Source organism: Phaeodactylum tricornutum, chromosome 9 (genome assembly GCF_000150955.2).
Source record: "Phaeodactylum tricornutum CCAP 1055/1 chromosome 9, whole genome shotgun sequence".
In the NCBI taxonomy this organism is placed as follows: Eukaryota; Bacillariophyta; class Bacillariophyceae; order Surirellales; family Neidiaceae; genus Phaeodactylum; species Phaeodactylum tricornutum.
The window spans coordinates 770417-785407 of NC_011677.1; the positions used below are offsets into that span (position 1 = coordinate 770417).

The window sequence follows — 14991 nt, forward strand, 5'->3', positions numbered from 1 at the left end:
GTTGATAGCTTACAGGCCACCATAGTAGCACGCGGTAATATATAAAACCAGCAGCAAACAGAGGTCCACAAACGGCATTGACAAGCGAATCATAAATCGTCCCGGGAACCGGTGGAAAGTACCTCCCCAGGTCGACGAATACGAGGAAAATGCTGCTCAGCTCAGAACATCCCAAAAAAAAGACACCATAAAATTGGAGATAAGTGTAGCGGATCGAAAACCAACCCACTGTTGCCGCTATAAGGTGATGGCAGAGCATAAGGGGCGTTCGATGTTCCGGAATCAACAAAGAAATGAAAAAATCCCAGAATTGGAAAGTGAAGTTGACAGAGGCCAGCCATTCTGCTTCCGGGAGATATCCAAACAATCTACCTTCAGGAGTGGGAGGTATTGCCGTATGGGCTCTACGAGAAACGTGCCACGTCCAGAATCCCACACTGCCGGTAATGAAGATCGCTAATCCACTCGATACTTGAAAGGCGAAAAGGTCTGGTCGATAGCACGGCTCTCCCTCAGGCACAAGCCGACAGAAGTCTGGAGCTGGTGGCGGTAAACCCAGAATCGACGGAGATTTGGCGAAAAGATGACACAAACTAGCATAAACTACGGTAAGAAACGAAATCCCGCTAAGAATGAAAGGCGCCATTCGACGAGCACCGGACGGGATCTCTGCGGCAGCTTCTGCGTTTCCTGTCATTGCCTAGAAACACTTCTTCTTTATGAGTAAACGACAAGTGGATGGGAATAGCCACAGTAATATGAACACCTTCGGTGCCCCTTCATTTTCGATCGGCTTCGCCGTCGAAGATTCCTTACAGTTAATGTAAGACAGAGTGCATCGCTGGATTTCGACTGTCCACGTTATACGGGTGATGTAAGTCGTGCGAGAGTACGAATGATGCATCCCCCCCTCCCTGTTTTGTTCAAAAATGCATGTATGTACACTGATATTGCAGGATTTTTAGGAATTGGGACTGGCCGTGTCGTGTCGTCTGTGACTAGGATTTCACTCGGAGCACCATAAATGATTTTGATGCCCTTCAAACTCTTGTTTCATGTTACAATTAATGCTTGCGTTTGTCTCCCTCTGTTCACATTCAAGACACTTGCTATTGTAAAGCGAGACTTCGAAGAGCAACAATACGCAGAACATTGGTGAACGCTTCTTCCAGAGTTTTAGAAAAAGACGATGAAAGCGTCGGCATGTAGTTTTGCGCTTTGTTTTGGCGTGATATCCAGTGCACTTTCTTTCCGGATCCATCGGAGCGCCTTGATATCGTCTAGGAATGTAGACCTCACAATTTTGCACGAGCGCAGAAAGAGGCAGGAATACAGGAACGCGGCAACTCAAGTTCTCTCTAATTTTATGGAAAAAGGGGAATCTGCTAGCGATGACGTCGACCCGATCGATCGGATCGATTTCAATGCGCCAAAGTTGTCTAGCAAGTTGGATCTAAAAACGCTAGCGGTCGCATTGGACGCAGAGCTTTATGAGAAAGAGTGGTTTGTGACCGGAAACGTTAATCCAATTTATTTTGCAGACTCATTTCGATTCGAGGATCCGGACGTGAAGTTGGATGGGATTGAGGATTATGCTCGGGGTGTCTACAAACTATTCGATCAGAACACGGCGCGAGCCGAAATAATTGCAACTGAAGTGAGTGAGAAGACTCCTAATACAGTCACTTGCACTTGGAGGCTGTCAGGAAGAGTAAAGATCGGTCCTGGTTTGACAATCAAGCCCTACATTGTATATACTGACTTTACAGTCGATCCGAATTCTGGTTTGATTACTCTGCAGGAGGATCGATTTAGCATCCCCCAATGGGATATTTTGCTAAGCGCTCTCTTTCCGTTTCTTATTGGGAACGTCGCTTCTCCGCCAGCTCCGCCAGTGGAACCACGCGTTGCTCCGGTACTGCCTCAGATGGTGGGCAGGACGCGAGGCCCTCTTGCTGTGTTCTCGAACTTTTTCCAAAACCAATAAAACAGTTGTCTAAGCCTTTGCCATTTGTAGATGCTCTGTATGTTTGTTCTTTGAGACGTCGGACTTTGGTTGGTTCTCTTGAAGGAAACAACTTATAGCAGTATCTGGGGAAGAAATTGGAAACAATCTAAAGGACTTTTAGTTGAAAACTACGGCTACACCTATGGACCCTTTGCTGTCTCAGCAGCGTTCGGCTTCATTGCGAAGCTTTCCGTGAACTCTCGAGCCCGTCTAAGAGCTTCTGGTTCGTTACTTTTCCAAACTTCTGCTACATTGTTGTCAAGCGGGTCATCCGGATTGGGTGCCGACAGCAGTGCCTGAATTGACAACAAAACTGTTCGAATTTGCAAAGCCGGACTCCACTTATCCTTTAGAATATCCAGGCAAATTCTTCCCAACTTGTCGACGTTTGGGTGATATATTTTAGTCAGAAACCGCACTTTTGGAGGTGCCATTGGGTAGTCCGAAGGTAAGAAAAGCTCTAGCTGAAACACGCCGCGCTCGTACGGGGAATCGGTAGGCCCTTCGATAGCTACAGCGAAATAACGCAAGTTATCTTGATAAGGAGTCGCGCTAATTCCTGCGACCGGCTCCGCAATCAGACGTTGAGTTTCCTTCAAACAAGAGAGAACTATTTGTAAGAATAGGAAGTTTAAAACGAAAACGTTGCGATGGAAAAGCACCTCGCTCGGAACGCAATCAGAGCAACCGCGCGATCCAGAAATGCCATTTCTCGCTCTTTTTTAAATGCCCCTTTCAGAAGCCTTTTCTCGCAATTACCTTAACGATCCGACGAGGGAGGGGGCCAACTGACGCCATTGTCACTAATTGTAGTAACCTTGCTCCGATGAAAAACCCTTTCTTCTTGGTCCCAACGGTTGCGAACTGCTTCGTGCTGTCTCGAGACAGAGCTTTGCCATTGAATAAAATGACCTCGGGCTTTCTGAAACATGTTTTGCAAGATTCCGTCAATCGCTGCATTCCGTTTTAAAAACCAAAATTACCTAGATAGCCCACAGTCAGTCCCTGTCGAACGAAGTCTTGCCGGAGCCTCGGGTTCCAAATTTGCAAATTGCCTATCGATTGAAGTGAGGATTTTACATCGTATAGTCCTTTCGATATACTAGATGAAAGCAGCCATCTACAGAGACTTTGGGGGGCAAATATGCGTTGAGGATGTTCCCATTCCTCAGATCGCTAGTGACGGAATTTTGGTTCAAGTCAAGGCTACGGGCGTCTGTCGCAGTGATTGGCACGGATGGAAAGGACACGATGGAGATGTACGACATCACGGTCTGCCTTTTTGTCCTGGTCATGAACTCAGTGGAATAGTTGTCAAATCGGGCCCAAACGTTTCCAATCTATTAGTCGGCGATAGAGTTGTTGCACCGTTTATATTGAGTTGCGGATCATGCCACTACTGTGACAATCATCGGTCCACCGTTTGTTTGAAACAAGAACAGCCAGGATTCACATTCTGGGGATCCTTTGCAGAGTACGTATCGATTCCGCGAGCGGACTGGAATGTGAAGAAGTTACCGAACAACGTTTCCTTTATCCAGGCAGCCGCGTTGGGTTGCCGGTTTACTACAGCCTACCGAGCCGTGCTCCAGCAAGGTAGATTCCAGGCTGGTGAAACTATTGCTGTTTTTGGGTGTGGGGGTGTGGGTTTGTCCTGTGTAATGATTGCTGCCGCAAAAAAAGCACACCGTATTATAGCGGTTGATGTGTCAAAACGAGCACTAGAAAAGGCCAAAGATCTGGGCGCAACCCACGTGATCCTTTGCAATGACAATACGCAGGTCCGAAACGAGGTTAAAGAATTGGGCCCAGTGGGTGATGGAGCCGACGTCTGCATTGACGCCGCTGGGTTCCCGTCAAGTTGTGAAAATGCCGTGCACTCTACTCGTCGTGCCGGTCGCATGGTGCAAGTGGGTCTACCGATTGGCGACGTCTCACCAAACATACCCATGGGACTAGTTGCAGGATGGGAGATCGAGATTTTGGGCTCTCACGGCTTTGCAGCAGACAATTTGTGTTCATTGTTGGAGATGATTTCTAATGGCTCGTTGAATCCAGGCAATCTGGTCGAAAAACAAGTGAGCTTAGCGGAAGGAGCACAATCGCTGATAGACATGGACCATGGAAGTCCGCTAGGGATTACTATGATAACAAAGTTTCACGAAAGTAGGTTATAAGTGGGACGCTTGACGTGAGATTGGTATTTACTGTTAAAACGCTCATAGAAACGGGAGAAAAGCATTTACTGTGATAATACTCTCGACCATCACTTCTAGGCAGGGTCGACGATTAACGGTAAATGTAAATATTATGCTTTCATTAACGTTCTTGCCACCTGCCTTTGCTGTTAATTTTGATATGGTTTGATGTCGTTGCAGAAATTGTAAATAAATGATATGACGTACAAAAACCACACAAACTAATAAATGACCTTTTATATGTAGTAATTGTAAGGCGATTGACGAAATCTTCAACCTCGTGACGCTTCATCCCGATATTGAAACTGGCATACCCTACTAACCGTAAATTCTGTCAGGCGCACACTCACAGTCAGGGAAGATGGCTTCTCTGGCATCGAGTTCGGTAACAAAAAGTCTCCCTGCAGCACGCACCAAAGGATGACCATATCCTTTTGGTTTCGCAAGTTCCTCATAGATCGAAAGTACAAGAAAAGTCGGAGAAGAACGATGGCAAAAGCGAAAGATACATCGTCAGCGCAGAACTCTTCTACTGCTTCGTTCCATTTGTTCACTGACTTGCACGAAGATCTCAAGCTGGCCATTCTTTCCTTCGTCGCCGATGCGCCGTTCGAGTCTATGCCAGAGAACTATCCAAAATCTTCCTTAACCCACACGCTTCCGTTGGTTTCCAAGCAGTTTCGGGTCTTTTGTGAAGAACAGTCCTACTGGAAAGCTGCCATCGAGCGACAGTTTCAAAAGGAGCCGTTTCTATGGAAGCGAGCGCTTCACAAAATTTGTGATATTGCGCCGGCAAGCAAAGAAGCCGGGACAGCAACCGCTCCGGATCTTGTCGAGCAAGCTGCACAGGCATTACAGAAAGCAAGTTTCAAAGCGCTGTATAAAAAAATTGTGACGGATCATATACGGTTTAAAGGTCCCGTCTTTTTCATGGGAGGCCAGGTCCAGCTTGGAGAACCGTACGCGTTGCACTTTTTCGAGCCCAGGTATCGTGTACTAATTACCGAGGTCATGCGGGGGCAGCCTGAGTCGGCCAAGAATGGAGGTCGTATTCCCCACCCAGCGCTGTTCGTCCACGCCAACCGAGCACCATTGGCGCCGACCACACCCGCAACGATTGTGGAAATAGTGCAGTGTCAAGTATATCCGGATGGACGCGCCGATGTCTTGCTGTTACCAACAGCGTATGTGTGGATCGAGAAGGTGTGGGTTCGACCAAATTCGGGTCATTTATACTACGCTCAGTGCTTGCGTATGGGTCAAAGCGTAACGCACAGTATGAACCAGTTGTCCAGACAAGAAACTTTGACCAACGTCATGGACATGCTGGCTGGGCGATTGGACAACACAGACGCGGAGGATGATACGGAGCATGCTCGTCAAGATGACGACACTAGTTCTGATGAAGACAGTGGGTAGGAATTGACGCGTCGAAAATGTCCATGGCTTTGAAGGGAGTAGGTCGTGCAGTTTGTACATTATTTGCATTAGAGTTGTTAAAATTAGACGACCACAAAGACTAATCAAATTTACGCACTCACGTCTTTTATACTAGAAGGTAAAGTTACTTGGAAACTGACTTATCCGCTTCATCGGCCCATTCGTCCACGCCATCATCCTCTTCTTCCTCACCGTCATCATCGTAATCGCTGCTTATAATTGGCACTTTGCCTTGCTCAACTTGACGCCAGTATTCGTAAACTTCGGAATCCTGATTCATATAGATCCATCCAAACATCGAGATACACGAGAGCAAGAGAACGTGCGGGAAAAATCGTCGCGTCGCACTCGGCGATGGCGGTGGATGCGGTGGCATGGGCCAACGCGGTGGCGGGGTAGAATAATCGACCCGGGTGAGTCCGTAAGGTCCCAACACTTCGCCTTCCACGATGGCGGGAAATCTTGGCGGGGGTGCACCGGTTTGGTACGATTGAACCTTTACATTGGCGTTGCGTCGACGTAAATTGCTCTCCCGGCGACTTCCGGCAACGCCACGGGCCGACCGCGTCGTCGACAACGTCCGATGCCGGACCCGTTCGACGCACCGAGTCTTGGGAATTCGTAAGGAGAGTTCTGCAACTCTGTAACTTAGTTTATTCATGGCTTTTTGGTTGGATCTCCGGGAGGACGGGTGGGGTTGTAGTCCAAAAAATGCGGGGTTCTGCTATTGCCGTCGAACTCTCGATCCTTCACAGTCCCATGGTCGTACACGGCCAACGAGTCTATTCCTTCCAATCGAGAACGAACCGAAACGTCTGACTGTGAAACAAAACGATTGACGCAGAACGGAAAAGTCCGGGCGCCTAAATCCGCTGTGACTGGAGAAAAAGAAAATTTGATTGGCTGATCGATCCAGCTAGGTAGTATACATTGGAGCCCTGCCCTCACTGTATCACTGTGACAAGTCAGATCCAAGATCCGGTGTTCAGCTTTTGACGGAGGAGAGAAACCAGGGCAAAAATGAAACCCGAAAACCTGTCGAACCGTAAAGCTTCCGACGCCTTTTGTCCGAGCCTTTCCGTAGTTCAATTGCAAATACGTGCAGGGGGACCATGGCTAGAATCGTGAAACAGCTCTTTGGAGCGGTACTATGGCTGCTACTTTGTACTTACCAAGTAGAAGCGTTCTCTGCAGTAAGGTACGGTGAATTTGTATGGTCCAGTCTTGAACCAAACACTTTAGTGCCGAAGTCGTTCTCGTCGGTTGATTTTGTGGACGAGTATTCCAATGATTCTGTTCCAACGATCTCATTTACAGTGACATCGTCTCACCTCTTTTGATTGGTTGTTTGGACAGTTGGAAGCATGCCAGAGTGCAACCCCGTGTCGTCGCTATGCCTACTCGGACAGTGATATCACGCTCTTCCGCACCCTCGGTACCTCAACTTGCAATGCGCGCTCCAGTGACTTTTTCGTGGCCCTCGAACAAGCAGCGACGTGTGGTTGCCAAGACGGTAAGCGCCAAGGCCTAGAATAGAGGATCACTTGTTATATATGTTTGCAGTGCGGCTGACAATTGCGATATCTTCATACGACAGCTAGTTTCCAAGGCTGTGCTAGCCTTTTGTACGCTGGCGGTGGTCAATTTAGCGACTTCGTCGCCAGCCTTCGCCGCCAAGACCTCCGCTGTCGCGGCTGAACACTTGCATACGGGTCAAAAGGTAGCAAACTTTTTCCGCTCCTTTGGTATTCCCGATCTCGGAGTGCTCGCCATTATTTCGGCCCTCCCCGTGGTCGAACTGCGTGGCGCCGTTCCGGTGGGTATCTGGATGGGTCTCCCTATTGCCACGGTCTTGCCCATCTGTGTGCTGGGCAACATGATACCGATCGTGCCGCTCTTGTTCTTGCTACGTAACGAACGTTTGAAGAGTCTGATGAGTCCCATTTTGAATCGGGCCGCCAAGAAAACCTCCGAGTTGGGTATTGGGTCGGTCGAAAAACAGTGGGCCTCGTTGGCCGCTTTCGTTGGAATTCCCTTGCCCGGAACGGGGGCCTGGACCGGAGCTATGGGGGCCTTTTTACTGGGCATGCCGACGCCCGTTGCCTTGAGTTCCATTTTTGCCGGCGTCGTTTCGGCTGGCGTCATTATGAGTGCAATTACCCTGGCGGGGAAAAAAGGTGGGATCGCGGCGCTGGCGGCATTGTTCCTGGCCACCGGCATCAACCTGGTTAGTGGAAAGAAGGAGATCAAACAAGATTTCCTAGAAGCGGAACCCTACTGGGACCAATCCTCTGTCCCGGTAAATGTTTACAAGAACAAGGCTCCGTTCACCGGGAAGGTGGTGTCGACGAAGCGCATTGTGGGTCCACTCGCGACCGGCGAAACGTGCCACGTTGTAATTGATCACGAAGGAAACTTTCCGTACTGGGAAGGGCAGTCGTGGGGTGTCATTCCACCTGGTGTGCGTGAAAAGGACGGCAAACCCCACTCGGTTCGTCTCTACTCGATTGCCTCCACGCGATACGGTGACGACATGACGGGCAAGACTGGATCGCTTTGCGTTCGACGTGCAACATACTGGTGCCCGGAAATGAAAGCTGAAGACCCGACCAAGAAGGGCGTCTGCTCCAACTTTCTGTGTGACACCCGACCTGGCGAAGAAGTCCAAATGACGGGCCCTGCCGGGAAGGTGATGCTCATGCCAGAAGAGAACCCCGACACGGACTATATTATGGTTGCTACTGGAACGGGCATTGCCCCGTACCGTGGTTTTGTCCGCCGTCTCTTCACCGAAAAGACTCCTGCCGCAGAAGCGTATAAGGGGCAGGCCTGGCTATTTCTGGGTGTAGCCAACAGCGACGCCTTGTTGTACGACGACGAATGGCAAGAGGTCAAAACGAACAACCCCAATCAATTCCGCCTGGACTATGCACTTTCTCGAGAACAGGAAAACAAAAAGGGCGGAAAAATGTACATCCAAGACAAGGTGGAAGAGTACGCGGATGAGATCTTTCAGAAATTGGATGCTGGTGCGCACATTTATTTTTGCGGCCTCAAGGGAATGATGCCCGGTATCCAGGAAATGTTGCAAACGGTGTGCACCCAAAAGGGTGTCGAATACGATGAATGGCTCAAGGGACTCAAAGCTAAGAAGCAGTGGCATGTGGAGGTTTACTAACCGCAAGGTAGATTGTGAGAGTACTATGCTAGTCTGCCTTATCAAAGTCTAGCTTTGCTTGCTATGTTAATCTGAAAAACATAGCTATTCCTTCCTTGTTCTCACGATCTAGAGCTATCAAATTTACTTCGTTCGTGTTGGATCCTAGTAGTTCCAGTAGTTGACGGTTCTCTACGGTTAGTAGAGAGATAATCTAATGTTGAATAAATAGGACAGCCGACGAAAGTTGTCAACGAATATGGCCTTACAGTTAGTGAGTTTACTGGTTGGTGCTGGGAGCAGGAACCGGGAAAATGACTCGGGAAGTGCACGTGTCGGTGCGGTGTGACTGACTATGACGCCTCGTAAACTACCTACTCCCGAGAGTTCTTTTTCGACCGGCGGAGACAGCGGGGTCCCCCGCACACTCGTAAATAAACACCACCAGACTGACGGTACCCTTTGCAGACAGCATTCTATTCTTGACACACCCCCCGTTCCGAAAATAGAGACGATTGTTTGCGGTGTTGTTACAGTGTGTGCTGTAAGGAACGCATCTTCGTCAGCCAAGGTACGTAACGATATAAGAATGCCTTTCCGAGGGAATTACAGTTAGTTCACAATGCGAAGGAACCACGAAGGGGACATTCCCTCCTTTTCCTGGGATTCGAATGGCGTTGTTATTGCTCGGAATACTCGTTCGCAAAGGCCAAGCAAAAGGCATAATGCAGGAGAAATAGTGTCAAAGTGGTGCTTGGTTGGTGTGGATGAGGACGACGGTGCGGGAAAAAATAGGCGCGATCCAGCCGGACGCACCTCTTCTGGTAATGCCGTCTCACGAAAACCTGTGCTCTGCTTGGGTGTTCTGACCAAATTTTGTTGTGCGTCTCCGGTTTGGAACAGGAAAGTCGTCGGAATCGCGCTCCGGTTGCCCTCACAACTCGACACTCCCAAGAGGTGCCCCCAGTCGGTCTCTGTGCGAGCACGACCCCCCGAGTGTATTTACGAACCATGGCATCCGAGAAGATCGTGGAAGCCTCCCGTTGGGCCATTGCCGTCAAAACGGTGGGTGGTGAAGGAACTACCAAGGACAGTTTTGTCGTGCAAGTTTCTCCGGAGGATAGTTTGACTCGATTGCAGGACGAGATCGAAAACGCTACGGGTTTGGCGCCGCATCAGCAAAAGCTCATCTACCGAGGAAGACTCATTCACAGCCATACAGTATCGGGATCCAGTGAAGGAATGGATAGTCGCTGCGATGCAAAAGATCAGGAAGACGATTTGAAAATCAAAGACATTGTGGGACTAGAGGATGGACATACAATCCATCTCGTACGTAAACGTGACAAGGTAGGGCAACCCGATAGCTCCGACACAACTGTGACCGAAGGCGGTGCCGGAAGTATACTCGGGGCTCTTCTAGGCCCTTCCCGCAACAACAACACCGCTTCCTCCCGTGACGACAACGAAAACGACAATACGGGCTCGGACGGAATCACGTCTCCCATTATTCGTCGAAGCGGGCGTCGAACGCGTCCCCGTGCGCACTACCGCCTAACACAGGATGACCTGCAGTCTTCCGATCCGGGTAGTATGGAATCGGTACGACAAGGCCTCTTGACGCTCCATACCCTCCTGCCGCCAGCTCACGCCGCGCCGTTGTCTCCCCTCGATTCGCCCCGCCGATGGTACCGTGGACAATGGATTGATTGTCGGGATACCGTCAATCAATGGTTAGAGGCAACGGTTGTGGATATTGTTTACCCTGACGAAATCTTGCCCTCCACAGATCGTCCGCAGAATGCCATGACCATTCGTACGATTAACCCAGCAACGGACCCCGCCGTTTTTTCAGCAGATTTGGAAGGGAGGCGTCTACTATTGTTGGAGCCGTGCGAAGAGGGAGTCGGAGACGATGAAGGCGGCGAGCTGGCTGGGCTACGACGCAGGGACACCAACGGACGTGTCCAGCTCTTACTCATTCACTACAACGGCTGGCCACACCGTTGGGACGAATGGATTCGGAGCGATTCAGAACGGATTCGACCGTTCCGTACCCGGACTCGACATCCCAGCCTCTCCAATCTAGCGTCCCCGACCCCCCAGAGCACCTATTCCGAAGCTCCCTCGACGTTTATTCAGCAAGACGAGGCCTCAGATCGCAGTGCGCTACTGCCGGAATTGAATCGTGTTGTGACCCAAGTACATGAGTTGTTGCAGCAAGCTGCTCATCGGACGCCATCCCAATCAAACGTGGCTCTAGAGAACACAGAGGACTTGCCGTGGGAATCCCGTCGCAGCGATCAAGAAAATGTGTACGAAACCTGCGATCCATCTTCAGATGAAGCACCGAGCAGTCCAGGAATGCCAGAGATCTCGTCAGGAATGCCTGTGGTCACCCCCGACTCTGGTCCACGAGCCTCGGTTAGTCGAAGAGAATTGGAAATCCTCGCACCTTTATTGGACCGTCTGGGAAGAACCTTGGTGGATGCCGCACCGCACGTGGCCGCTCTCGCAGCGTCTGTAAACGAATCATCTACAGATGAAGAGCCAACGCCCCAACTCGAACCAATCAACGAGCATCCGAGCTCTCTTGGAGGTCTTCTTTCCCTCCTCAGTCGGGACCGACGTCGACAATCTATAGGCTCGACAAACGTTGTGTCAGGGGATCGATCCGTTGCCGCTTCGGCTGGAGAACAAACTCACACTTCCACCGACGACAGTGTGGATCCGGATTACACCGATTTTGCCACGGGGCTTGTCAACACGACTCGTGGTGAAGTACGTGCTGGTCCCCGCGCGCGAGTCAACGACGACGTGTCGGGATTGCTTGGAGCTTATTTAGCGGCTGCGAGCTTGGGAGGCATCTTGCAAAGCGAAAACGGGGAAGAAATGCAAGGGCTTGGTCGATTACTGCGCGAACGTGGCAACGGGAATGGTGCTGGTATTGATATTCATATTCATGCAGTAGTAACATCGCCAGGAAATGCAGGAGGACCTATGATCTTGCCTGTCGCCAGTCCTATTATTGGAGGTGTTTCCGGCGAAGTTCTAGTTCCGTCTTCTCCCGTTCGCGAGCCGAGGAGTGTGCCTAGCTTTTCACCAAATCCACGATCACAGCCTTCTTCCATTGAAGAAGCTTCCGGAGAAGAAATGGGTATTTTTGACGATCTTTACTCGGAAACACCGGAATCAATCGACCTATCGTCTGTGGATGCTCATATCGATTATCATAGTCCAGGCTCCAATGGAGAAACTCGACAATCGAACACCAGCTCAAGCAGGAGCACGTCTCATCCTCATCTGCGACACAGGCCAGCGCTACCGCGATCTGAATCAGGTGGAGAATCATCATCACACCGTAGGGGGTCAAACCGTCAGCGTCGATCTAATCCACTCACCCGTTTCTTTCGACGTAGCGAGTCGTGATTCTCACAGAAGAAGGTTTGCTAGATCACATCTGTCCTAATACGTGCATAGTGAAAAGCAGTGATAAGATTATAAGCTTAAGCGAAATTAGGCAGCCAGCTGAGAATTTTTAGTTGTCGGTCACGTAGCGCATCCTCTACAGCTTCTTGAGGGATCAAATTTTTTAAAATCTGCTTCATGAAAGCCGCGTTGAAACCAGCAAGGCTTCCGTATACGGCATCTTTCCAGTATTTTTGTATAAACCGAGGTCTCGTATCAGGATTCATTCCGCGTCGAATAAAAATGTAGCTAAATCCCCAGCAGACAGCAGTTACCATTGACTCGTAAACGACGGTCCAAAGTTTCTTGGGAGTATCGTATCCCAACAAAAAGATTCGTTTCGTAACCACCGATCGACTAAGCCACACTAAAACGGATGCTATCAACCCAGCAAAATCACCATTGGAGACACACTGAAAAAGAGCTTCTTGATCTGCCGCACAATCCTGCACGTTCTTCATGTGCGTCTCCATTGACACTAACCAATCAGGAAGACGAGCTTGAATCTCTGCCGAGATCGCAATTAGTGAAAGAAACAGAACGAAATAATTGGCCAAGACAAAGATAACTTGCCGCTTTTCTTCTTTGCCGTGTCGAGTACTATTTCTTTTGGATTTTTGCCGATCCGTGATAAGCAGCTTTGTAATTTGGCGCAATTGAGCCTCAATGGGATCATCTGAATGTAGCATCATGTCGTCGTCGCTGTCATCAGTCAAGTCTTCTTCTGATGTCGTTTTCTCTCCAATACCAGCGGGCTTTTGTTCCGTTTGTAGCGATTGAGCATCTTTTGTTCCCTTTTCGTTGCTTTCGTCAACAGTCCCTGAGAATTGTTCATTCGAAACAATGTCACTATTCTGATTCAGCGGAGGTAATATGTGGGCGCTGGAGCTTCGTTTCTTGTTTTGTGTACCCTGCTTTCCTGGTGTAAGCCTCAATGCATTTAACTGATTACGAAGCTTCTCTAATTGTCCAGAGCTAAGTCCGGCGAGTTCCTGGCGTGGATGTGGACTAGGAGCCGCGGAGGGCGATTCGGGGGCTCGAATAACTGAATACATAGATCCTGGAGTAGATGTGCCATCATTCTTGTCTTTTGTGCTAAATTGAAGCAAAAACTCAGACCCGTCGGGGATGTACGGTGACAGGACAATCTCTGAATCATACGGGGTGAAATAATGTTGAGGTGTAGCTACTACGTGCAAAGGACGTATGCCAAACCAAAACCACACATACCTTCTGGGGGACTGGAACTTTCATCTAGTACTCTCATATCAGTGAGCTGTGTATGGGTTGGCAACCGAAGTTTCCGGACAACGCATTTCCGCACATGCTCGTAAAGTTCAATTCCTGAAGTCCCTTCAAACCAAGATACCGTAATTGTACCCCTGTCCATAGAATGGTACTCCAGCTCATCGATTGAAGGAAGATTAGAGTCGGAACCAAACATGCGCTTAGAACGACTGCGAATGTGTCCTAAAAAGCTTCCGGCCCGAGCCCGTTTCAATGGAACGTGAACATCTTCTTCTAGCTTCAGCCGAATCCTACGCCTACCCCCATTGCCTCTTCCATTCATCATTACGGATGCCGACATAGGCGGATATCCAAACGACGACTGGTGCTGTTGCATTGGATGAAGTTGTAATAGTGGATGATGACGCTGAGGCGAAAATCCGTTTTCTGATACGCGGTCCAAAATTTTTGTATGCTCGTCAACTCGAGGTATATGCTCGACTCCATCGACACTTGGAGTCCGTGATTTTGCAAGCGCAGAGGAATTGTCAGATGGTGCGTCGTAAATGAGAGCGGTGGGTCTCCTTTCTGAAGCATACGAGGTAACCGTAAGCTCTTCCTCTGCAATTGACGGGGCATCCGTATTAGTTTCTTCCACGGCAATGCTGCTACTGATGGTGTCATATTTTTTCTCAGAAGACTTTGGATCGACCTGCTTTTCGGGAGAATCTTCATAGATACAGACTTGTTCGTCGGTCAGAGGCGTCCCAGAAAGCGTGGCAAGAACATCGGCACAATGCAGGTCGCTCATCGTTTCAGAACTATGAGCTCGATCAAATTGAGAAAGCTGGGAAGATGAGAGATATTGGCTTTCCTCGAGTATCTTGTCGTCGTTTATGTGGCCGCCATCGCTCTTGCTCAAATCACTTAGGCCAGAGCAATCGGTTCCGCGTGGCGTTTCTTCCATGTCGTTTTCATCCAATTGTTCCTCTTGATCTTGTATACTATTCCCATCTACAACCGACGGGGGGTCCGGCTTCGTCGATTCTGACAATATGCTTGGTGAGCGAGGGCGAGAGAGAGCACTCTCACCGTGCACTGCGACGTCTGTCAAGTAGGGGTTGTCATCATAGCGGTCGATGGTTGTGTTCATGCTGGTACCGTTCAGATCGGCTTGATCCCTTCTGGATGCGATGGATTCTTCGTCCGATGTGAAAGAGGGGGTGTCGTTGCCGTCGGGACTCGCAAAAGAATGTTCCATCACCATGATGGCCTGCTCCAACGTCTCTTGAGCGGCCTGCTTGCAACGCCGTCACAACTTTTTCAACGTTTGGGTACTGTCCTAACTGGGGAGAACTGGCGTTCACTTTTTCTATGATTGTTCTTGCTCGTGGCTACGATGTCGTCTCCATTTCCATTTTCTAAATATCTGATTGGCTTATTCCGACCCCTTGTTTGTCAAGAATCGTTTTCCCTTACTTTTTGTTTGCAGC

The 14991-nt window shown here is 49.4% G+C and overlaps 7 protein-coding genes across 7 annotated transcripts; 6 read left to right on the forward strand and 1 right to left on the reverse strand.

The window, feature by feature from the left end:
* Nucleotides 1-1189: 1189 nt before the first annotated feature.
* Nucleotides 1190-1987, forward strand: PHATRDRAFT_36197 (predicted protein; the record flags this gene model as incomplete). Its single annotated transcript, XM_002180471.1, has 1 exon — nt 1190-1987. The coding sequence occupies one exon, from the start codon at nt 1190-1192 to the stop codon at nt 1985-1987; it is 798 nt and encodes a 265-aa protein (XP_002180507.1).
* Nucleotides 1988-2148: 161 nt separating this feature from the next.
* Nucleotides 2149-2806, reverse strand: PHATRDRAFT_36198 (predicted protein; the record flags this gene model as incomplete). Its single annotated transcript, XM_002180671.1, has 2 exons — nt 2149-2601; nt 2768-2806. 2 exons carry the CDS (start codon nt 2804-2806, stop codon nt 2149-2151), a joined length of 492 nt encoding a protein of 163 aa, XP_002180707.1.
* A 308-nt stretch (nt 2807-3114) lies between these two features.
* ADH_2 (alcohol dehydrogenase) lies at nt 3115-4134 on the forward strand (the record flags this gene model as incomplete). Its single annotated transcript, XM_002180472.1, has 1 exon — nt 3115-4134. A coding segment is annotated over one exon (1020 nt), but the record flags the coding sequence as incomplete, so codon positions are not given.
* Nucleotides 4135-4613: 479 nt separating this feature from the next.
* On the forward strand, nt 4614-5670 carry PHATRDRAFT_46271 (predicted protein). The gene has a single exon (XM_002180473.1). The coding sequence runs from the start codon at nt 4627-4629 to the stop codon at nt 5623-5625; it is 999 nt and encodes a 332-aa protein (XP_002180509.1). The 5' UTR covers nt 4614-4626; the 3' UTR covers nt 5626-5670.
* Nucleotides 5671-7408: 1738 nt separating this feature from the next.
* On the forward strand, nt 7409-7825 carry PHATRDRAFT_7237 (predicted protein; the record flags this gene model as incomplete). Its single annotated transcript, XM_002180474.1, has 1 exon — nt 7409-7825. A coding segment is annotated over one exon (417 nt), but the record flags the coding sequence as incomplete, so codon positions are not given.
* A 102-nt stretch (nt 7826-7927) lies between these two features.
* On the forward strand, nt 7928-8824 carry PHATRDRAFT_12813 (predicted protein; the record flags this gene model as incomplete). The annotated part of the gene is made up of 1 exon (XM_002180475.1): nt 7928-8824. A coding segment is annotated over one exon (897 nt), but the record flags the coding sequence as incomplete, so codon positions are not given.
* A 431-nt stretch (nt 8825-9255) lies between these two features.
* Nucleotides 9256-10102, forward strand: PHATRDRAFT_46273 (predicted protein; the record flags this gene model as incomplete). Its single annotated transcript, XM_002180476.1, has 2 exons — nt 9256-9374; nt 9707-10102. A coding segment is annotated over exon 2 (288 nt), but the record flags the coding sequence as incomplete, so codon positions are not given.
* Nucleotides 10103-14991: the final 4889 nt, after the last annotated feature.

What these genes read in the sequence shown, in the direction of transcription:
- PHATRDRAFT_46271 (XM_002180473.1), top strand. Translation starts at nt 4,627, where the DNA reads ATGACCATATCCTTTTGGTTTCGCAAGTTCCTCATAGATCGAAAGTAC.